The 25,900-nt window shown below is 37.3% G+C and overlaps 1 protein-coding gene across 1 annotated transcript in view; it reads right to left on the bottom strand.

The window, feature by feature from the left end:
- LOC128640581 (forkhead box protein J2) overlaps nucleotides 1–22,881 on the bottom strand; it is a 75,688-nt gene extending 52,807 nt beyond the window's left edge. Inside the window, exons 1-2 of the mRNA XM_053693052.1 lie at nucleotides 22,732–22,881; nucleotides 21,696–21,837 (exon numbers count right to left, since the gene is read on the bottom strand). Coding sequence (XP_053549027.1) covers nucleotides 21,696–21,837; nucleotides 22,732–22,881 — 292 coding nt within the window. The remainder of the gene's footprint in view (nucleotides 1–21,695; nucleotides 21,838–22,731) is intronic.
- Nucleotides 22,882–25,900: the final 3,019 nt, after the last annotated feature.

Below are 25,900 nucleotides of genomic sequence, written 5' to 3'. Positions count from 1 at the left end.
GGTCCAACTGAGATTTCTTGATGATTTCTGGCGTTTGTTTAAAATGTTGAATCAGTGGGGTACTAAGGGTTCCTTCCTTGATATTGTTTAGGTGCTCCCTTATTCTTACCCTGATCTCCCTAGTAGTTAGTCCTACATATTGGACCTTACATAGTGTGCAGGTTAAAAAGTATACTGTATATTTGGCCCTGCAGGTAAATCTGTTGTCATGTCTGTATCTATCCCCTGTATTCTCACAGGTAAAACCCTCACCAACAGCTAGATGTCCGCATGCTTTGCATGTGCTATTGCTGCATTTGAACACCCCATGTTGTGCCAACCATGTTCTGCCTTGCACACTTTGTTTCTTTAGTTGAGTTGGAGCAATCCTATTTCCAAGGCTAAGGCCCTTTTTGTACCTACATCCTTTCCTCACTGTGTCTGCCAAACCATCATCTGCTGATAGAAGTGGGAAATGTGCCCTGATGATGTTACAGATCTGTTCATATTGGGCGCTATATTGTGTAATAAATTTAACCCCTTCAAATTGGTTAGTAGCTTTTGTCCTGTCTGCCAGAAGATCCTGTCTATTCAATTTGGCCACTCAGGACCACAACCGACCCCCCTTTATCGGCCTCTCGTATTATGATATCATTGTTATCACTCAACTTTTTCATTGCCTCCTGTTTTTGCCTAGTGAGATTACTTTTGTTGACCCTTGTCTCCTGGTGTAATATCTTGAGTTCTCACTCCACTCTCTGTTGGAACGTTTCTAGTGTACGGCCCTACTATGAATCAAGTAAAAGGTGGAAGGATTTCTAAAGGAAGTGTAATTGATTGTACCCATTTCCTCAGCCTCTAAGTCCCTACCTTCCCTATGTAACTCATCTAGTGACAAAAGATCACGTCTCACTGAAAGTTAAGTGGTCCTAACCGCCAATGTTATGTGTGTCTTCACAACTTAGTGGGCTCTCCTGATTTTCCTTAAAGTGTTTCCTTAATGTAAGATTGCATATGAGTTTGTTTACGTCTATTAAGGTTTCAAAAGAATTAAACTCAAAATCTTTATCTCTCTTTCCGTAAGGGGTGTGCCTGAGAGATTTATGACAGTTTTCAGTTGTACTTTTTGTTCTGTCGTGATTTTCGTGTGTGGTATCTCCCTGTTCCTTCTCTCCCTCTGTTTCCTCCCCCCTTCTGGTTTTCCCTGGGCCCTGTGAAAAACATGTTCCATATGTGTGCCGGCAGCACCACCTGTATATCTCGAGCCTTCCCCAGTGTCTACCTGTGTCTCAGTTTCATATCTAGACTGAGCCCTCCACGCATTGTCTCTCCCATATGTTTGATTATACATGTTAGACTGTACTTGAACTTTTTTTTTCACTTTTTTGGGGGGAATTACACACTATGCGAATGAGCAAGTTGCTTGACTTTACATGCACTTTAAGTTTTCTTATGTATAACAACATTGTGTATTAGTTTGTGTATTTACATTACCTGATGATATGTTTAACCTTACTAATTATCATGTAGTGAACAGATACATGTTTCACTTTACCAATGATCGTGTAGTAAATAGATACACATATGTGAACATACACCTCTCTGATCCCACCCCCTTCCCTAACTATGGGTCTCTGTTTTTAACAAATCACATTTAATGAGTCACTATAAGAGGAGTAAGCCCAAGGGTCAAGTTACAGCTAAGATTACGGCTCACGCCGAAATGCGTCAGCTGGTCTCTGGTTCATAGGGAACTCGCATGCAATTGCCATTGTTGCACTTTTAAATCATGTTTTTTACCTTTTGGATGAATTAAAGCTATATTTTTTATTCACGTATCCAGTGCTCCTCCACTTTGTTGTTTGAAGTAGTGGATTGGCTCTAAATGTGAGCACGGCTGTGGATTTGCCGTCCCCCGTCACTGAAGTGCATGGTTGGGAGTCAGGTGCCGGGTGGCGAATGACATCATCAGAAGCGGCCGCTAGTCACATCACTGGTGAAACACTGGCTGATTGGGAGCGACAGATACGGCAGAGGAGAGGTATTCACCTATACCGACTCCCACAGCCAAGGATATGGATCGCAGAGCATGACCTGATGAGGGGATTTCCACCGACTAGGGTAAGAGAAAGTTGTAAGTCTGAATAGGTCTGAGTGTCAGGCGGCAACACTACCCAGTAAGAGTGTTTGACCGTGTGGACCGGGCATGCAAAGGTAAAATATCTAGCGGTCTAGCTTTTCTGTGTTTTACACACCCACCCTTATCATTTGAGTCTAGTTTACAAAGCAGTTTAGGGATCAATGTGCATAAAACTACCCCCATGACTCTAGCATTGCATTTAAAGGGGCACTAAACCCACATTTTTTCTTTCGTGATTCAGATAGAGCAGCAATTTTAAGCAACTTTTTAATTTACTCCTATTATCAATTTTCTTCGTTCTCTTGGAATCTTTATTTGAAAAAGAATGCATGTAAGCTTTTTTGTTTTTGGTTCAGACTCTGGACAGCACTTTTTATTGGTGGATGAATTTATCCACCAATCAGCTAGAACAACCCAGGTTGTTCACCAAAAATGAGCCGGCATCTAAATTTACATTCTTGCATTTCAAATAAAGATACCAAGAGAATGAAGAAAATTTGATAATAGGAGTAAATTAGAAAGTTGCTTAAAATTTCATGCTTTATCTGAATCACAAAATAAAAAAATTGGATTCAGTGTCCCTTTAAACAAGAGACACGGATTGCTAAATACCTGCATCCTCCATGCACACATTAAGCGCCTATGTTTAATGGAACTACCACAGTCATTTTGTCTCCTGCATAGCTTGGTACTGTTCTCTTTTCTATGAGGCCCTGGGAGCCTCCTGTTAGCGCGGACAGGGGTCTTCTGTGAAGAAGAGGAGCGGGATAGCGTGGCTCTGCAGCGCGCTTAAATAAGTATTTTAGTCACTACAGGTGAACTTTTTCACCTGTAGCAGTGGAACATGTACACTAATTTAACGAAAACGAATGGTCGGTATTGGTTTAGTTTAAATCGGGACGAATACTAAACAGCACGGGCACCGAATATTCGAAATGCAAAGTAGTTTGAATATTCTGAACAAAAGATTCAGTCGAGCAAAAATTTTGGCCCTGAACATATCTGATAATCACTGTATCCCTTCGCACACTCTGGGCCAGATAACAAGTGGCATGCAAAATAATTTTTTCACTCGCGCACAAACACTGCTAAAAGTATGCTTTTAACGTGGGTGGCTTAGTGCTCGTATTACAAGTTAAAAGTAAATTGTAAAACCCGATGCACGTTAACAGCTAGACTTCGGATATCACAATCGATTTTATTTTCTCTTACATGGTGTATCCAGTCCACGGATTCATCCTTACTTGTGGGATATTCTCATTCCCTAGAGGAAGTGGCAAAGAGAGCACACAGCAGAGCTGTCCATATAGCTCCCCCTCAGGCTCCGCCCCCCCAGTCATTCTCTTTGCCGCTCTAACAAGTAGCATCTCCACGGGAGGGTAAAGTGAATGTGGTGTTAGATTTGTAGTTTTTATTTCTTCAATCAAGAGTTTGTTATTTTAAAATAGTGCCGGTTTGTACTATTTACTCTGTGGGAGAAAGTGATGAAGATTTCTGCTGAGAGGAAAATGATTTTAGCATGTTGTAACTAAAATCCATTGCTGTTCCCACACAGGACTGTTGAGTACCAGAAAACTTCAGTTGGGGGGAACAGTTTGCAGGCTTAACTGCTTTAAGGTATGTTTCAGTCATTTTTTCTATGCCATTATGGCGCGCAGAGCGCTTTGGCTTAAATCATGGTCGGCCGATGTGTCGTCTAAGACAAAGTTACTGAATATTCCTTTCAAGGGAAAGACCCTTTTCGGGCCCGAATTGAAAGAGATTATTTCGGATATCACTGGGGGAAAGGGCCATGCCCTCCCACAAGATAGGCCTTTTAAGGCTAAAAACAAGGCTAATTTTCGTTCCTTTCGCAACTTCAGGAGCGGCCCTGCCTCAACCTCTGCAACCGCAAAGCAAGAGGGTAACTCTTCACAGCCCAAGGCAACCTGGAAACCTTTGCAGGGCTGGAACAAGGGTAAACAGGCCAAGAAACCTGCAGCTGCTACTAAGACAGCATGAAGGGGTAGCCCCCGATCCGGGACCGGATCTGGTAGGGGGCAGACTTTCTCTCTTTGCTCAGGCTTGGGCAAGAGATGTTCCAGATCCCTGGGCATTAGAAATTGTTGCTCAGGGGTATCTTCTAGAATTCAAGGACTCTCCTCCAAGGGGAAGGTTCCACATTTCTCGTTTGTCTTCAGACCAGACAAAGAAACAGGCGTTCTTACGCTGTGTAGAAGATCTTCTAAAGATGGGAGTGATACACCCAGTTCCAATTGCAGAACAAGGACTGGGCTTTTACTCAAACCTGTTCGTAGTTCCCAAAAAGGAAGGAACTTTCAGGCCAATCCTGGATCCAAAAATTCTAAACAAATTCCTCAGAGTTCCATCATTCAAAATGGAAACCATTCGGACAATCTTACCGATGATCCAGGAAGGTCAATATATGACTACCGTGGATCTAAAGGATGCGTACCTACATATTCCCATCCACAAAGATCATCATCAGTTCCTAAGGTTCGCCTTTCTGGACACGCATTACCAGTTCGTGGCCCTTCCTTTCGGGTTGGCCACCGCTCCCAGAATTTTCACAAAGGTGCTAGGGTCCCTTCTAGCGGTACTAAGGCCGCGGGGCATTGCAGTAGCACCTTACCTAGACGACATCTTAATACAGGCGTCGTCTTTTCACAGAGCCAAGGCTCATACGGACATTGTTCTGGCCTTTCTAAGGTCTCACGGGTGGAAGGTGAACGTAGAAAAGAGTTCTCTGTCCCCGCTCACAAGGGTTCCCTTCCTGGGAACACTAATAGACTCGGTAGAAATGAAAATATTTCTGACAGAGGTCAGGAAGTCAAAGCTTTTAACTACTTGCCGAGTTCTTCATTCCATTCCTCGGCCTTCTGTGGCTCAGTGCATGGAGGTAATCGGATTAATGGTTGCGGCAATGGACGTTGTCCCTTTTGCCCGAATTCATCTCAGACCACTGCAACTGTGCATGCTCAAACAGTGAAATGGGGATTATGCAGATTTGTCTCCTCAAATACAAATGGACCAGAAAACAAGAGACTCTCTTCTCTGGTGATTGTCTCAGGATCACCTGTCTCAGGGAATGTGCTTCCGCAGACCGGAGTGGATCATTGTCACGACCAATGCCAGTCTGTTAGGCTGGGGTGCGGTCTGGGACTCCCTGAAAGCTCAGGGCCTATGGTCTCGGGAAGAATCTGTTCTCCCGATAAACATTTTGGAACTGAGAGCGATATTCAATACGCTCCAGGCATGGCCTCAACTAGCGGAGGCCAAATTCATCAGATTTCAGTCGGACAACATCACGACTGTAGCGTACATCAATCATCAGGGGGGAACAAAGAGTTCCCTAGCGATGAAGGAAGTAACCAAGATCATCAAATGGGCGGAGGACCACTCCTGCCACCTGCCATTCACATCCCAGGAGTAGACAACTGGGAGGCGGATTTTCTGAGTCGTCAGACTTTTCACCCGGGGGAGTGGGAACTCCACCCGGAGGTTTTTGCTCAGCTGACCCAGCTATGGGGCATTCCAGAATTGGATCTGATGGCGTCCCGTCAGAACACCAAACTTCCCCTTTACGGATCCAGGTCCAGGGACCCCAAGGCGGCATTGATAGATGCTCTAGTAGCGCCTTGGTCCTTCAGTCTAGCTTATGTCTTTCCACCGTTTCCCCTTCTCCCTCGGCTAGTAGCCAGAATCAAACAGAAGAAGGCTTCGGTAATTCTGATAGCGCCTGCGTGGCCACGCAGGACTTGGTATGCAGACCTAGTGGACATGTCATCGGTTCCACCATGGAAGCTGCCATCGAGGCAGGATCTTCTAATACAGGGTCCATTCAAGCATCCAAATCTAGTTTCTCTGCAACTGACTGCTTGGAGATTGTACGCTTAATTCTAGCTAAGCGTGGGTTCTCTGAATCAGTTATAGATACTCTGATCCAGGCCAGAAAGCCTGTCACCAGGGAAATTTACCATAAGATATGGCAGAAATATCTTTGTTGGTGTGAATCCAAGGGTTACTCGTGGAGTAAGATTAGGATTCCAAGGATATTGTCTTTTCTCCAAGAAGGATTGGAGAAAGGATTGTCAGCTAGTTCCTTAAAGGGACAGATATCTGCTCTGTCTATCCTGTTACATAAGCGTCTGGCAGCAGTACCAGACGTTCAGGCGTTTGCACAGGCTCTAGTGAGAATCAAGCCTGTCTATAAACCTGTGGCTCCTCCATGGAGTCTAAATTTAGTTCTTTCAGTTCTTCAAGGGGTTCCGTTTGAACCTTTACATTCCATAGATATTAAGTTATTATCTTGGAAAGTTTTGTTTTTGGTAGCTATTTCTTCTGCTCGAAGAGTTTCAGAATTGTCACCTATCTGGTGTTCCATGCAGATAAGGTTGTTTTGCGTACCAAACCTGGTTTCCTTCCAAAAGTGGTTTCTAATAAGAATATTAACCAGGAAATCATTGTTCCTTCTCTGTGCCCTAATCCAGTTTCTAAGAAGGAACGACTGTTAAACAATCTTGATGTGGTTCGTGCTTTAAAATTCTATTTAAAAGCAACTAAAGATCTCAGACAAACATCATCCTTGTTTGTTGTCTATTCTGGTAAGAGGAGAGGTCAAAAAGCGACTGCTACCTCTCTTTCCTTCTGGCTGAAAAGCATTATCCGATTGGCTTACGAGACTGCTGGACAGCAGCCTCCTGAACGAATTACCGCTCATTCTACCAGAGCTGTGGCTTCCACATGGGCTTTCAAGAATGAGGCTTCTGTGGAACAGATTTGTAAGGCAGCGACTTGGTCTTCACTGCATACTTTTGCCAAATTTTACAAATTCGATACTTTTGCTTCTTCGGAGGCTATTTTTGGGAGAAAGGTTTTGCAAGCAGTGGTGCCTTCCGTTTAGGTTACCTGACTTGTTCCCTCCCTTCATCCGTGTCCTAAAGCTTTGGTATTGGTATTCCACAAGTAAGGATGAATCCGTGGACTGGATACACCATGTAAGAGAAAACAGAATTTATGCTTACCTGATAAATTACTTTCTCTTACGGTGTATCCAGTCCACGGTCCGCCCTGGCAATTAAGTCAGGTTCAAATTTATTTTTGTAAAACTACAGTCACCACTGCACCCTATGGTTTCTCCTTTTTCTCCTAACCGTCGGTCGAATGACTGGGGGGGGGCGGAGCCTGAGGGGGAGCTATATGGACAGCTCTGCTGTGTGCTCTCTTTGCCACTTCCTGTAGGGAATGAGAATATCCCACAAGTGAGGATGAATCCGTGGACTGGATACACCGTAAGAGAAAGTAATTTATCAGGTAAGCATAAATTCTGTTTTTCAGGGTTTAAGGTATTTGAGTGGAAAGGGCTCCAAAGTATATGTTAGTGTGTGTATATATATATATATATATATATATATATATATATTAGAACTAAAAATAGCAGAGAAACTATACTCTTCAAAAACACCTAGTAAATAGTGTTTATAAATTTGAAGAAACTAACAGAAATTAATACCTAGCCAGTGTTTAGCTGAACATAGGCCTGGTGCAGACCCCAAAAATTATATAGATTCAGTATATTTTTGTAGAAGAAAAATATATTTATACATAGCAGAGCTGTATGAGAATACTATGTGTAAAGTAGGGGAATACAGCACTCAGCACAAAAAACTCCTAATTGATCTGATATGCAGATTAAAGGCTGAAACATTAGTATCCAGACACAGAAAACATCTGACACACCTCGGTTAACTCAAAAAGCCGTGATATTTATTCCTTATAGAAACAAAGCTAGCATGCAATTGTCATAGCACATGTGGGGCCCCACTAAAGTGGATGAATAGACCACAGTATGTATGTATATACAGAATACCGTTGGACATAGTATGAGCCACAAGACAAAAGAGATACATTGATACAAAGGTTAGCAAATAATGTCAACAAATAGTGACTGAGAACACTGAAAGATATAACAATCTTATTATGCAAAGTCCTGATGAAAAGACTTGATGTAGTATATTGCTTAGAGTCTCTTAGTCACTTAGTGACTAAGAGACTCTAAGCAATATACTACATCAAGTCTTTTCATCAGGACTTTGCATAATAAGATTGTTATATCTTTCAGTGTTCTCAGTCACTATTTGTTGACATTATTTGCTAACCTTTGTGGTCTATTCATCCACTTTAGTGGGGCCCCACATGTGCTATGACAATTGCATGCTAGCTTTGTTTCTATAAGGAATAAATATCACGGCTTTTTGAGTTAACCGAGGTGTGTCAGATGTTTTCTGTGTCTGGATACTAATGTTTCAGCCTTTAATCTGCATATCAGATCAATTAGGAGTTTTTTGTGCTGAGTGCTGTATTCCCCTACTTTACACATAGTATTCTCATACAGCTCTGCTATGTATAAATATATTTTTCTTCTACAAAAATATACTGAATCTATATATATATATATATATATATATATATATAAACACAAATACACACACATATATATATATATATATATATACATACACACACAAATATATACACATATTTTTTTATATATATATATATATACACACACACATACACGTATAAATCACATTATAGCCCTTTTCTGTCAAATACCTTGTCATATACCATCCCTTTTCACCCATATATAAATAATTTTTAAGCAGAAAATGGTGTAAAACGTTATTTTAATGTATTTGTTATGTTTTGTGCATTTTTTTTAACCCTTACGCAGGGTCTTCAGTCCCACTAACCCAACGAGCCCAAATTTAGTTTAATTTCAACTTGTAATAGGCGCACAAGTTACCATGGTCGTGATATTGCTTATTGTGTCCCGCGCTAATGATAGTGTGCTACTTGTAATCTAGCTCGCTATAAACAAACACTGTATTCCAATGTACACACTAGGCTAGATTACAAGTGGTGCGCTAATGTTAGCGCGCATGATATTGAAATCTCATGCCTGCATTAACTTGTGCGCGTATTACAAGTTGAAATTAAACGCGGTCGCATGAGCACAAACTAAATTTGCATGCGTGAGGTTAGTCCAACTAAAGTCTTCGACTAAGAGGTTAGGGCTAAATACAAAGTTGCACCAAACGCAACATAAATACATTAAAATAAACAGTTACACTCATTTATACAGTACACTATCTGATAAAAATGATTCATGTAAGTATAAAAAAAAAAAAGTTATAATGGTTAAAAAGCTATATGGTATATGCCAAGGTATTTGAATGGGCTATTGAAAGGGCTATATTGTATAAATGCATACATATACAGGTCTAAATAATATGTATGCATGTTTATATGCATGTGTATTACTAACACATATGTACACATAAATACATGTGTGTGTATGTATGTTTATATGCATGTGTATTACAAACACATATGTACACATAAATACATGTGTGTGTATGTATGTTTATATGCATGTGTATTACTAACACATATGTACGCATAAATACATGTGTGTGTGTATGTATGTTTATATGCATGTGTATTACAAACACATATGTACACATAAATACATGTGTGTGTATGTATGTTTATATGCATGTGTATTACAAACACATATGTACACATAAATACATGTGTGTGTATGTATGTTTATATGCATGTGTATTACTAACACATATGTACACATAAATACATGTGTGTATGTATGTTTATATGCATGTGTATTACTAACACATATGTACGCATAAATACATGTGTGTGTGTATGTATGTTTATATGCATGTGTATTACAAACACATATGTACACATAAATACATGTGTGTGTATGTATGTTTATATGCATGTGTATTACTAACACATATGTACACATAAATACATGTGTGTATGTATGTTTATATGCATGTGTATTACTAACACATATGTACGCATAAATACATGTGTGTATGTATGTTTATATGCATGTGTATTACAAACACATATGTACGCATAAATACATGTGTGTATGTATGTTTATATGCATGTGTATTACAAACACATATGTATATGGTATATGCCAAGGTATTTGAATGGGCTATTGAAAGGGCTATATTGTATAAATGCATACATATACAGGTCTAAATAATATGTATGCATGTTTATATGCATGTGTATTACTAACACATATGTACACATAAATACGTGTGTATAATGGTTAAAAAGCTATATGGTATATGCCAAGGTATTTGAATGGGCTATTGAAAGGGCTATATTGTATAAATGCATACATATACAGGTCTAAATAATATGTATGCATGTTTATATGCATGTGTATTACTAACACATATGTACACATAAATACATGTGTGTGTATGTATGTTTATATGCATGTGTATTACAAACACATATGTACACATAAATACATGTGTGTGTATGTATGTTTATATGCATGTGTATTACTAACACATATGTACACATAAATACATGTGTGTGTGTGTATGTATGTTTATATGCATGTGTATTACAAACACATATGTACACATAAATACATGTGTGTATGTATGTTTATATGCATGTGTATTACAAACACATATGTACACATAAATACATGTGTGTATGTATGTTTATATGCATGTGTATTACTAACACATATGTACACATAAATACGTGTGTGTATGCTACAAAGAAAGGGAGTCCAATGGCACTACCAAAATGTCGGCTGCACCCTATGGGTAATAGTGATCTAGTGGTTTATCACATTAAAGGGTATGGGGTGCTGTGTATTATGCTTACTGAATTAGTAGATAAATGGAAGAGACCATTGAAGAATACACATATAAAGCACTGCAGACACTGGGTTCAAATCATAATCTATATGGAAACTTATGGGCCAAGGAGATGATTCGCTATCAATTACTTAAAATATAACTTTTATTCACAAAATGCTTAAAATTAAAGAGGTTAAAAACCTGGGATGTGGATTTAAATGAAACAACTAGAGGGTTATAGTAACACAATGGCTAAGTGGACCCAAGAGAGGGTGAACACAAGGAACTGCTGGTTATAATATACCGTTAATTATATCAGTGTGATTGGTGCAAACATCTGATTGATATCAGGTAAATGGTAACTAGTCCTCCGCATAAATAGCTGTCTTATTCCGTCTTGTAATTGCTTATTGCGTGAGAACAACCCGTTATCATCGATAACTCACAAACTGTCAGTTTGTTACAGAATTATCATACAGCTAAGTGCTAGCAGATCTTTTATTTGCATTGGCTGTATTGCTTAATGTTTACTCACTTGTGATGTATAGCAAGATAGTTACAGCCAAATCTCAGAGGCAGCTCACAAGTTATCAAATATATGGCATAAAAATGTCCTGAGAAGAGTACATAATATACAGTTCTCTATATAGAATAGTTATTATCTTACCGATGGCTATGCCAAAAAGCTTTCCAGTATTCATATATGTGACAATGTGGCATGAGTAAAGAGGGATAGACTGAATAGCAATCTCTGTGTTGCTTATATTAGCTTGTATCATTGAGTCATTAGGACTGAGTATAGAGTATTTCTAGCAGAACAGCTGTTCTGTTTAATAAATCTGCCCAGTTTACTACTAGTGCAGGGTCCACTAGAGAATCAGGCAGGGTTATATATTGGTGGTATTACTGTTACGCTCTAATCACTTTCCCTTAACCATCCATCAGAGTACTATCTCTGCTTCATATTGATTTAAATAATCTTTAAGTAAGGGGTGATATCTCTATAATACCGCTAAAAGCAGAGGTTGAATATTTTATTCAGTTGAAATATATTAGAAATACAGAGCCGATATCGGCAGTGACAACACTATACCTCAATTGAGAGAATTACTAAACATTGGAGTTTGCGTTAAACCATCTCTTGAGTAATCATAGCAGCTGGCATACCAATGTGTCTAAAGTCTCATATGTTAGCTTGAGTTACCGCACGTAGTGACATACAGAGCAATAACACTAAATTCTGTGCCCAACATTGATGGTGCTCTATTAGCTGTTTCGCGTTGCACAGCTTTTTCAAAAGGTAAGTTTTACCTAAGGTACTGGTGAGGAGTCTGGGAGCTCCTGTGATTGTTAGGGAACCTAGAGGAACATTATAGCTATACTACTATAGCGATATTAATTGAATAACGCGCTTATTGTTTGGCTAAGGTAAACTGAGCGTTTTCATGAGAACGCAATATCTGCAGCTAATAGACACATTGGTATGCCAGCTGCTATGATTACTCAAGAGATGGTTTAACGCAAACTCCAATGTTTAGTAATTCTCTCAATTGAGGTATAGTGTTGTCACTGCCGATATCGGCTCTGTATTTCTAATATATTTCAACGGAATAAAATATTCAACCTCTGCTTTTAGCGGTATTATAGAGATATCACCCCTTACTTAAAGATTATTTAAATCAATACGAAGCAGAGATAGTACTCTGATGGATGGTTAAGGGAAAGTGATTAGAGCGTAACAGTAATACCACCAATATATAACCCTGCCTGTTTCTCTAGTGGACCCTGCACTAGTAGTAAACTGGGCAGATTTATTAAACAGAACAGCTGTTCTGATAGAAATACTCTATACTCAGTCCTAATGACTCAATGATACAAGCTAATATAAGCAACACAGAGATTGCTATTCAGTCTATACCTCTTTACTCATGCCACATTGTCACATATATGAATACTGGAAAGCTTTTTGGCATAGCCATCGGTAAGATAATAACTATTCTATATAGAGAACAGTATATTATGTACTCTTCTCAGGACATTTTTATGCCATATATTTGATAACTTGTGAGCTGCCTCTGAGATTTGGCTGTAACTATCTTGCTATACATCACAAGTGAGTAAACATTAAGCAATACAGCCAATGCAAATAAAAGATCTGCTAGCACTTAGCTGTATGATAATTCTGTAACAAACTGACAGTTTGTGAGTTATCGATGATAACGGGTTGTTCTCACGCAATAAGCAATTACAAGACGGAATAAGACAGCTATTTATGCGGAGGACTAGTTACCATTTACCTGATATCAATCAGATGTTTGCACCAATCACACTGATATAATTAATGGTATATTATAACCAGCAGTTCCTTGTGTTCACCCTCTCTTGGGTCCACTTAGCCATTGTGTTACTATAACCCTCTAGTTGTTTCATTTAAATCCACATCCCAGGTTTTTAACCTCTTTAATTTTTAAGCATTTTGTGAATAAAAGTTATATTTTAAGTAATTGATAGCGAATCATCTCCTTGGCCCATAAGTTTCCATATAGATTATGATTTGAACCCAGTGTCTGCAGCGAGTGCTTTATATGTGTATTCTTCAATGGTCTCTTCCATTTATCTACTAAATGTGTGTGTTATGTATATGTATATATACACATGTGTATTACAAACACATATCTACACATAAATACATGTGTGTGTATGTATATGTATATATACATGTGTGTGTGTTATGTATATGTATATATACATGTGTATTACAAACACATATCTACACATAAATACATGTGTGTGTATGTATATGTATATATACATGTGTGTGTGTTATGTATATGTATATATACATGTGTATTACAAACACATATCTACACATAAATACATGTGTGTGTATGTATATGTATATATATGTGTATTACAAACACATATCTACACATAAATACATGTGTGTGTTATGTATATATACATGTATATTACAAACACATATGTACACAAATACATGTGTGTGTATGTATATGTATATATAAATGTGTATTACAAAACATATGCACACATAAATACATGTGTGTGTGTATGTATATGTATATATAAATGCGTATTACAAACACATATCTACACATAAATACATGTGTGTGTGTGTGTGTGTGTATATATATATATATATATATATATATAAGTATATATATATATATATATATATATATATACACACACACGTGTATTACAAACACATATGTACACATAAATACATGTGTGTGTATGTATATATACATGTGTATTACAAACACATATCTACACATAAATACATGTGTGTGTGTATGTATATGTATTTATAAATGTGTATTACAACACATATGCACACATAAATAAATGTGTGTGTATGTATATGTATATATATATATATATGTGTATTACAAACACATATGAATACATGTGTGTGTATGTATATGTATATATATACATGTGTATTACAAAGACATATGTACACAAATATGTGTGTGTGTGTGTGTATGTATATGTATATATATACATGTGTATCACAACACATATGCACACATAAATACATGTGTGTGTGTATGTATATATAAATGTGTATTACAAACACATATCTACACATAAATACATGTGTGTGTATGTATATGTATATATACATGTGTATTACAAACACATATCTACACATAAATACATGTGTGTGTGTATGTATATATAAATGTGTATTACAAACACATATCTACACATAAATACATGTGTGTGTATGTATATGTATATATACATGTGTATTACAAACACATGTACACATAAATACATGTGTGTGTATGTATATGTATATATACATGTGTATTACAACACATATGCACACATAAATACATGTGTGTATATGTATATATAAATGTGTATTACAAACACATACGTACACATAAATACATGTGTGTGTGTGTATATGTATATATACATGTGTATTACAAACACATATGTATACATAAATACATGTGTGTGTATATGTATATATACATGTGTATTACAAACTCATATGTACACATAAATACATGTGTGTGTGTGTGTGTATATGTATATATACATGTGTATTACAAACACATATGTACACATAAATACGTGTGTGTATGTATGTGTATATATACATGTGTGTGTATGTATATGTATATATACATGTGTATTACAAACACATATGTACACATAAATATGTGTGTGTGTGTGTGTGTATGTATATATACATGTGTGTGTATGTATATGTATATATACATGTGTGTATGTATATGTATATATACATGTGTGTGTATGTATATGTATATATACATGTGTATTACAAACACATATGTACACATAAATACATGTGTGTATGTATATGTATATTATTTTAATATTTAATAATGTGTTTTACTGTGTATGTATTGTAAATATTTTACATTCCAATGTTCTTCACATAAGGGGGAAATGTTCAATGTATTTTTAAATAGAAATTCATATATACAGTACATATATATGTACATATTTTACAAAAGAATACTTATATATATATAATATCTGTGGAAAAATAAATAGAGCATTACCTTCTATGTAAAGAACATTGGAATGTACAGTATTTATAACTAACTTCTGGTTACCGCTGTAGGTTGAACACAGAGGTGAGTTAGTTTAACATAGTAACATAGTAGATGAGGTTGAAAAAAAGACCGAAGTCCATCAAGTTTAACCTATACAAATCTAAAATATATACAAAAAGCTCCAGTTAATCTTAAATAATTCCACTAAAAGGTGACCCATTTAATACTAGCAATCGTATCCATGAATTTTGTTTATAGACAGAAATGTATCCAAATATTTTTTAAATGTATCTAGGGTATTGGCATTCACTACCTCCTTTGGTAATGAGTTCCATAATTTTATTGCTCTTACAGTGAAAAAACGTTTCCGTTGCAGGAGATTAAATCTCTTTTCCTACAACCTTAAATTGTGACCTCTGGTCACAAACAATTTTCTTGGAATAAACAGAGCTTCTGCCATCTCTGTATATGGGCCTTGAATATATTTATATAAAGTAATCATGTCACCTCTTAAGCACCTTTTTTCAAAAGAAAACAGACCCAGTTTGGCTAGCCTCTCTGTTACGGTATCAACAGATATCAAGGGTTAATACCAGATGAACGATGTCCTGAATATGGGATCAGCAACTCACAACCCAGCTAATCCCCCCCCCTCAAACATGAGACCAGGCTCCACATTGAAGGTTAAAACAGAATGCACTTTATTGAAGGCTATATGCCCAGTATTTATGCAGGTCTGACCCCAGATGGGGGGTTGAAAGAATATTGTACATTAGATAGAGGGAAAACGCCCTTTGACATGCCACAATAGAATTACATTACTTAAGCAGATAAACAAGTTAAACACAAGACACACTTGAGCCTTTCTTATCACTTGGGCGTCTGCTCTCTGGATGTGACTAAACAATGTGAATGTGTATCACTAAACTTAATTACAGTACACAATAGCTGAGGCTAGCAACCTTGTCTTTAGAAAATAGCTTCTTAAAGCGGAACAAAGTTAACTCTTTCAGTACTGACAGAAGGGTCTGTCACATAGCTCCCACAAGGTGCACTCACACCCTGTACCCATCCTGTATTTATGGATACAGGGTGACATGGACATAAGACAGAGTTATGAAAGTACATGGTGTGTCCAGCATATAAAATTCCATATTTCCATGCAGTCTCTGGGTATCCTTAAGCCCATTTACCTCCAGCCCAAAGAATGTTCCATAACAGGCCCTCCAATGCACAGTGGCAAGATTGGTCTCGTCACACTCTCCTCATAGGTTAAATTCTCCAATCCCCTTATTAGCTTTGTGGCCCTTCTCTGAACTTTTACTAGTTCTGCAATATCTTTTTTTGCGATTGGTCCCCAGAACTGACCTCCATACTCAAGGTGAGGTCTTACCAGGGCTTTATATAATGACAGAATTATGCTTTCCTCCCTTGAGTCAATGCCTCTTTTAATACATGCTAGTATTAGCCTTTGAAGCTGCTGCCCTGCATTGTGCACCCATCTTTAGCTTGTTATCTATTACTACCCCCAAATCCCTTTCCTCCTGTGTTTTGCTAAGTCTTGTCCCTTTTAAATAATACGTTGCCTGCTTATTTTTACTTCCAAAATGTAGAACCTTGCATTTTCCCGTATTAAATCTCATTTTCCATTTACTTGCCCATACTTCTAATTTTTGCAGATCCCTTTGAAACGAAAGTTCATCCTGCTCTGACCTAATGACCTTACTTAACTTAGTATCATCTGCAAAAATAGAGATGTCGCTATTTAATCCTAGCACCAAGTAATTTATAAAAATATTTAAAAAAAGTTTGCGAGCAATAAGTGTTCCTTTTTTACAATTTGCAATCTGCATTAAAGTCTATGGGGAGAAGTTTTGAAGTTAGGACTTGTCGGCTTCCACTTGCATGCAAACATTTTACTTTCAACTTATAGTACGCGCGCTAACCCGCACATGTTAACCGTTTACTTCTGGCTGTGTTTCTGCATGAGCGAAAACGCTCAATAGTGCGACACTTGTAATCTGGCCCACTGTGTATAAACACTATCCCGTCGTACACACTGTGCATAATCACTGTATCCTGTTGTATACACTGTGTATAAATGCTGTATCCCGTCGTACACACTGTGCCACATCGTACACACTGTGTATAAATACTGTATCACATCGTACACACTGTATATAAATACTGTATCACATCGTACACACTGTGTATAAATACTGTATCACATCGTACACACTGTGTATAAATACTGTATCACATCGTACACACTGTGTATAAATACTGTATCACATCGTACACACTGTGTATAAATACTGTATCACATCGTACACACTGTGTATAAATACTGTATCACATCGTACACACTGTGTATAAATACTGTATCACATCGTACACACTGTGTATAAATACTGTATTACATCGTACACACTGTATATAAATACTGTATCACATCGTACACACTGTGTATAAATACTGTATCACATCGTACACACTGTGTATAAATACTGTATCACATCGTACACACTGTGTATAAATACTGTATCACATCGTACACACTGTGTATAAATACTGTATTACATCGTACACACTGTATATAAATACTGTATCACATCGTACACACTGTATATAAACACTGTATCACATCGTACACACTGTGTATAAATACTGTATCACATCGTACACACTGTGTATAAATACTGTATTACATCGTACACACTGTATATAAATACTGTATCACATCGTACACACTGTGTATAAATACTGTATCACATCGTACACACTGTATATAAATACTGTATCACATCGTACACACTGTGTATAAATACTGTATCACATCGTACACACTGTATATAAATACTGTATCACACCGTACACACTGTATATAAATACTGTATCACACCGTACACACTGTGTATAAATACTGTATCACACCGTACACACTGTGTATAAATACTGTATCACATCGTACACACTGTGTATAAATACTGTATCACATCGTACACACTGTATATAAATACTGTATCACATCGTACACACTGTGTATAAATACTCTATTACATCGTACACACTGTGTATAAATACTGTATCACATCGTACACACTGTATATAAATACTGTATCACATCGTACACACTGTGTATAAATACTGTATCACATCGTACACACTGTGTATAAATACTGTATCACATCGTACACACTGTGTATAAATACTGTATCACATCGTACACACTGTGTATAAATACTCTATTACATCGTACACACTGTATATAAATACTGTATCACATCGTACACACTGTGTATAAATACTGTATCACATCGTACACACTGTGTATAAATACTGTATTACATCATACACACTGTATATAAACACTGTATCACATCGTACACACTGTGTATAAATACTGTATCACATCGTACACACTGTATATAAATACTGTATCACATCGTACACACTGTATATAAATACTGTATCACATCGTACACACTGTGTATAAATACTGTATTACATCATACACACTGTATATAAACACTGTATCACATCGTACACACTGTGTATAAATACTGTATCACATCGTACACACTGTGTATAAATACTGTATTACATCGTACACACTGTATATAAATACTGTATCACATCGTACACACTGTGTATAAATACTGTATCACATCGTACACACTGTGTATAAATACTGTATCACACCGTACACACTGTATATAAATACTGTATCACATCGTACACACTGTGTATAAATACTGTATCACATCGTACACACTGTATATAAATACTGTATCACATCGTACACACTGTGTATAAATACTGTATTACATCGTACACACTGTATATAAATACTGTATCACATCGTACACACTGTATATAAATACTGTATCACATCGTACACACTGTGTATAAATACTGTATCACATCGTACACACTGTGTATAAATACTGTATTACACCGTACACACTGTATATAAATACTGTATCACATCGTACACACTGTGTATAAATACTGTATCACATCGTACACACTGTATATAAATACTGTATCACATCGTACACACTGTGTATAAATACTGTATCACACCGTACACACTGTATATAAATACTGTATCACATCGTACACACTGTGTATAAATACTGTATCACATCGTACACACTGTGTATAAATACTGTATCACATCGTACACACTGTGTATAAATACTGTATTACATCGTACACACTGTATATAAATACTGTATCACATCGTACACACTGTGTATAAATACTGTATCACATCGTACACACTGTATATAAATACTGTATCACATCGTACACACTGTGTATAAATACTGTATCACATCGTACACACTGTGTATAAATACTGTATCACATCGTACACACTGTATATAAATACTGTATCACATCGTACACACTGTGTATAAATACTGTATTACATCGTACACACTGTATATAAATACTGTATCACATCGTACACACTGTGTATAAATACTGTATCACATCGTACACACTGTATATAAATACTGTATCACATCGTACACACTGTGTATAAATACTCTATTACATCGTACACACTGTATATAAATACTGTATCACATCGTACACACTGTGTATAAATACTGTATCACATCGTACACACTGTATATAAATACTGTATCACACCGTACACACTGTATATAAATACTGTATCACATCGTACACACTGTGTATAAATACTGTATCACATCGTACACACTGTATATAAATACTGTATCACATCATACACACTGTATATAAATACTGTATCACATCGTACACACTGTGTATAAATACTGTATCACATCGTACACACTGTATATAAATACTGTATCACATCGTACACACTGTGTATAAATACTGTATCACATCGTACACACTGTATATAAATACTGTATCACATCGTACACACTGTATATAAATACTGTATCACATCGTACACACTGTATATAAATACTGTATCACATCGTACACACTGTGTATAAATACTGTATCACATCGTACACACTGTGTATAAATACTGTATCACATCGTACACACTGTGTATAAATACTGTATCACATCGTACACACTGTGTATAAATACTGTATCACACCGTACACACTGTGTATAAATACTGTATCACATCGTACACACTGTGTATAAATAATGTATCACATCGTACACACTGTGTATAAATACTGTATCACATCGTACACACTGTATATAAATACTGTATCACATCGTACACACTGTGTATAAATACTGTATCACATCGTACACACTGTGTATAAATACTGTATCACATCGTACACACTGTGTATAAATACTGTATCACACCGTACACACTGTGTATAAATACTGTATCACATCGTACACACTGTGTATAAACACTATCACATCGTACACACTGTGTATAAATACTGTATCACATCGTACACACTGTGTATAAACACTATCACATCGTACACACTGTGTATAAATACTGTATCACATCGTACACACTGTGTATAAATACTGTATCACATCGTACACACTGTGTATAAATACTGTATCACATTGTACACACTGTGTATAAATACTGTATCACATCGTACACACTGTGTATAAATACTGTATCACATCGTACACACTGTGTATAAATACTGTATCACACCGTACACACTGTGTATAAATACTGTATCACATCGTACACACTGTATATAAATACTGTATCACATCGTACACACTGTGTATAAATACTGTATCACATCGTACACACTGTGTATAAATACTGTATCACACCGTACACACTGTGTATAAATACTGTATCACACCGTACACACTGTATATAAATACTGTATCACATCGTACACACTGTGTATAAATACTGTATCACATCGTACACACTGTGTATAAATACTGTATCACATCGTACACACTGTGTATAAATACTGTATTACATCGTACACACTGTGTATAAATACTGTATCACATCGTACACACTGTGTATAAACACTATCACATCGTACACACTGTGTATAAATACTGTATCACATCGTACACACTGTGTATAAATACTGTATCACATCGTACACACTGTGTATAAATACTGTATCACATTGTACACACTGTGTATAAATACTGTATCACATCGTACACACTGTGTATAAATACTGTATCACATCGTACACACTGTATATAAATACTGTATCACATTGGACTTGCTACTGGCAGAACACAAACATCTCCTTATATTCTGCTTTCTTGACTACTTGCTGGCCCTACAACAGGTCCTTGAGGATATTAACTGATTAACAACCTGCAGACAAACCTTACCCTGTTTTCCCAGGAGTGAGTGGTACAGACTGCGAAAGGAGCAGCTGAGGTCTGGGAAGCTACTCTCTGAGAAGGATAACTTGTAGCAGTCGTTATTGTATGATGGTGCACGAGCATCTGGTGTCATGTGAGAGGGGGCGGCCTGTGGGGTAACAAGAGTATAAATCAACAGTATGTCAGAGAATGAGGATCAATACTTTATTTTATGACCTTTAATGGATTAAGAAATTGTTTTACTAAATGAGAGGAATTAAGTGTATGGACTTGTCCTGCACAGGGGCACCACGTTACTGGCACTATTGCTTCTGTGCCCATCCTTGTAATTCTAAGCTCACACGGTCCTCTAAGCACAGATGTGCAGCTAGACTTTGTCATACACTTAACCTGCACAAACATTTGGAAAAGCACCTTAAACAACCTGTACTGATTTCTCATTACTACAAATATAAGTCACCAAAGCTAGTCCCTCTAGGTGAGTTACGGTCAGTTACATACTATTTAGTGCATTAAATATATAGCACTGGGGTTTGCAGAATGAATCATTAGAAGATCAGTGATTCTAGGGATGTAGTGGTCACAGGGAAGGAACTGCTTCATAAGATACCAGCAGTACATGTAATATAATTACATCTAATAGATTTTATTTGTAATAGAATAAGGGGTAAATGCTACTCTATGTGTCTGCTCTATGTCCACGTACTCCTATATCCTGCAGTTTAGCAACAGCGCCACCTCTGGCCCTGTGAGGGTAATTCTGTTTGTGTGCGTCCGATTCCGATAACAACACTATGGCTGGGCCCTCGTTGTACCAGTTTGTTTTTATCTGCTCAGTACTAAGTGTAGGTATGAGCAGCGACACATGCCCAGATTCCTGCGCAAACCCCCCTTCCTACCGTTGCAATATCCAAAGTACTTATTTCTGGTGAGCCTCGGCACACAAGTATAAGAGGGAAAAGCATTAGCAGATTTTTTTGCCTTTGGCGGCATTAGAATTGTACATAATTTGCTATTTCTGCCACCAAAAGGCCACTCTCACCTGGCTGTAGCTGGGGAGCGGGGAGTTGTTGCTCATCCGATGCCCTTGTGCTCCGTCTGTGGGTAAGGATACTTCGCTGGTTGAGCTGAGGGGGCTTTTATTCATGTCCTGCTCAGTAGAATCCTGGGACAGCTGCAATAGAGCAGGCATCGTTATCACACGGAGGCAGCCATCTTGTCTGGGTGTGGGTCTGGAGATATAGCCTCTTTCTCACTGACATTTGTGTGATTATTTGCTGCTACTAATAGGTCTGTGTGTGTGTCTGGGGATATAACCTCGTTATTACTGACATTTGTGTGACTATTTGATTCTACTAATAGGTCTGTGTGTGTGTCTGGAGATATAGCCTCTTTCTCACTGACATTTGTGTGATTATTTGATTCTACTAATAGGTCTGTGTGTGTGTCTGGAGATATAACCTCGTTATTACTGACATTTGTGTGATTATTTGATTCTACTAATAGGTCTGTGTGTGTGTCTGGGGATATAACCTCGTTATTACTGACATTTGTGTGATTATTTGCTGCTACTAATAGGTCTGTGTGTGTGTCTGGGGATATAACCTCGTTATTACTGACATTTGTGTGATTATATGCTGCTACTAATAGGTCTGTGTGTGTGTCTGGGGATATAACCTCGTTATTACTGACATTTGTGTGATTATTTGCTGCTACTAATAGGTCTGTGTGTGTGTCTGGAGATATAGCCTCTTTCTCACTGACATTTGTGTGATTATATGCTGCTACTAATAGGTCTGTGTGTGTGCCTGGGGATATAACCTCGTTATTACTGACATTTGTGTGATTATTTGCTGCTACTAATAGGTCTGTGTGTGTGTCTGGGGATATAACCTCTCTATCACTGACATTTGTGTGATTATTTGCTGCTACTAATAGGTCTGTGTGTGTGCCTGGGGATATAACCTCGTTATTACTGACATTTGTGTGATTATTTTCTGCTACTAATAGGTCTGTGTGTGTGTCTGGGGATATAACCTCTCTATCACTGACATTTGTGTGATTATTTGATTCTACTAATAGGTCTGTGTGTGTGTGTCTGGGGATATAACCTCGTTATCACTGACATTTGTGTGATTATTTGCTGCTACTAATAGGTCTGTGTGTATGTCTGGGGATATAAAATTTATCACTGACATTTGTGTGATTATTTGATGCTACTAATAGGTCTGTGTGTGTGTCTGGGGATATAACCTTGTTATCACTGACATTTGTGTGATTATTTGCTGCTACTAATAGGTCTGTGTGTATGTCTGGGGATATAACATTTATCACTGACATTTGTGTGATTATTTGATGCTACTAATAGGTCTGTGTGTGTGTCTGGGGATATAACCTCGTTATTACTGACATTTGTGTGATTATTTGCTGCTACTAATAGTTCTGTGTGTCTGGGGATATAACCTGACATTTGTGTGATTATTTGATGCTACTAATAGGTCTGTGTGTGTGTCTGGGGATATAACCTCGTTATTACTGACATTTGTGTGATTATTTGCTGCTACTAATAGGTCTGTGTGTGTCTAGGGATATAACCTCTCTATCACTGACATTTGTCTGATTATTTGATGCTACTAATAGGTCTGTGTGTGTGTCTGGGGATATAACCTCGTTATTACTGACATTTGTGTGATTATTTAAAGCTACTAATAGGTCTGTGTGTGCCTGGGGATATAACCTCATTATTACTGACATTTGTGTGATTATTTGCTGCTACTAATAGGTCTGTGTGTGTCTAGGGATATAACCTCGTTATCACTGACATTTGTGTGATTATTTGATGCTACTAAGAGGTTTGTGTGTGCCTGGGGATATGACCTCATTATCACTGACATTTGTGTGATTATTTGATGCTACTTATAGGTCTGTGTGTGTGCCTGGGGATATGACCTCATTATCACTGACATTTGTGTGATTATTTGATGCTACTAATAGGTCTGTGTGTGTGTCTGGGGATATAACCTCGTTATTACTGACATTTGTGTGATTATTTGTTACTACTAATAGGTCTGTGTGTGTGTCTGGGGATATGACCTCATTATCACTGACATTTGTGTGATTATTTGCTGCTACTAATAGGCCTGTGTGTGTCTGGGGATATAACCTCTTTATCACTGACATTTGAGTAATTATTTGTTACTACTAATAGGTCTGTGTGTGTCTGGGGATATGACCTCATTATCACTGACATTTGTGTGATTATTTGCTGCTACTAATAGGTCTGTGTGTGTATCTGGGGATATAACCTTTATCACTGACATTTGTGTGATTATTTGCTGCAACTAATAGGTCTGTGTGTGTCTGGGGATATAACCTTTATCACTGACATGTGTGTGATTATTTGCTGCTACTAATAGGTCTGTGTGTGTGTCTGAGGATATAACCTTTATCACTGACATTTGTGTGATTATTTGCTGCTACTAATAGGTCTGTGTGTGTCTAGGGATATAACCTCGTTATCACTGACATTTGTGTGACTATTTGTTACTACTAATAGGTCTGTGTGTGTGTCTGGAGACATAACCTCGTTATCACTGACATTTGTGTGATCATTTGCTGTTACTAATAGGTCTGTGTGTGTGTCTGTGGATATAACCTCGTTATCACTGACATTTGTGTAATTATTTGTTACTACTAATAGGTCTGTGTGTGTCTGGAGATATACCTTCATTATCACTGAAATTTGTGTGATTATTTTCTGCTACTAATAGGTCTGTGTGTGTGTCTGGGGATATAACCTTGTTATCACTGACATTTGTGTGATTATTTGCTGCTACTAATAGGTCTGTGTGTGTCTGGGGATATAACATTTATCACTGACATTTGAGTAATTATTTGTTACTACTAATAGGTATGTGTGTGTCTGGGGATATAACCTCGTTAACACTGACATTTGTGTGATTATTTGCTGCTACTAATAGGTCTGTGTGTGTCTAGGGATATAACTTCGTTATCACTGACATTTGTGTGATTATTTGCTGCTACTAATAGGTCTGTATGTGTCTGGGGATATAACCTCATTATCACTGACATTTGTGTGATTATTTGCTACTACCAATAGGTCTGTGTGTGTGTGTCTGGGGATATAACCTCTTTATCACTGACATTTGTGTGATTATTTGCTGCTACTAATAGGTCTGTGTGTATCTAGG

The sequence above is a fragment of the Bombina bombina genome, chromosome 9, assembly GCF_027579735.1.
Source record: "Bombina bombina isolate aBomBom1 chromosome 9, aBomBom1.pri, whole genome shotgun sequence".
NCBI lineage: Eukaryota > Metazoa > Chordata > Amphibia > Anura > Bombinatoridae > Bombina > Bombina bombina.
This window is presented reverse-complemented; position numbering and strand designations above follow the sequence as displayed.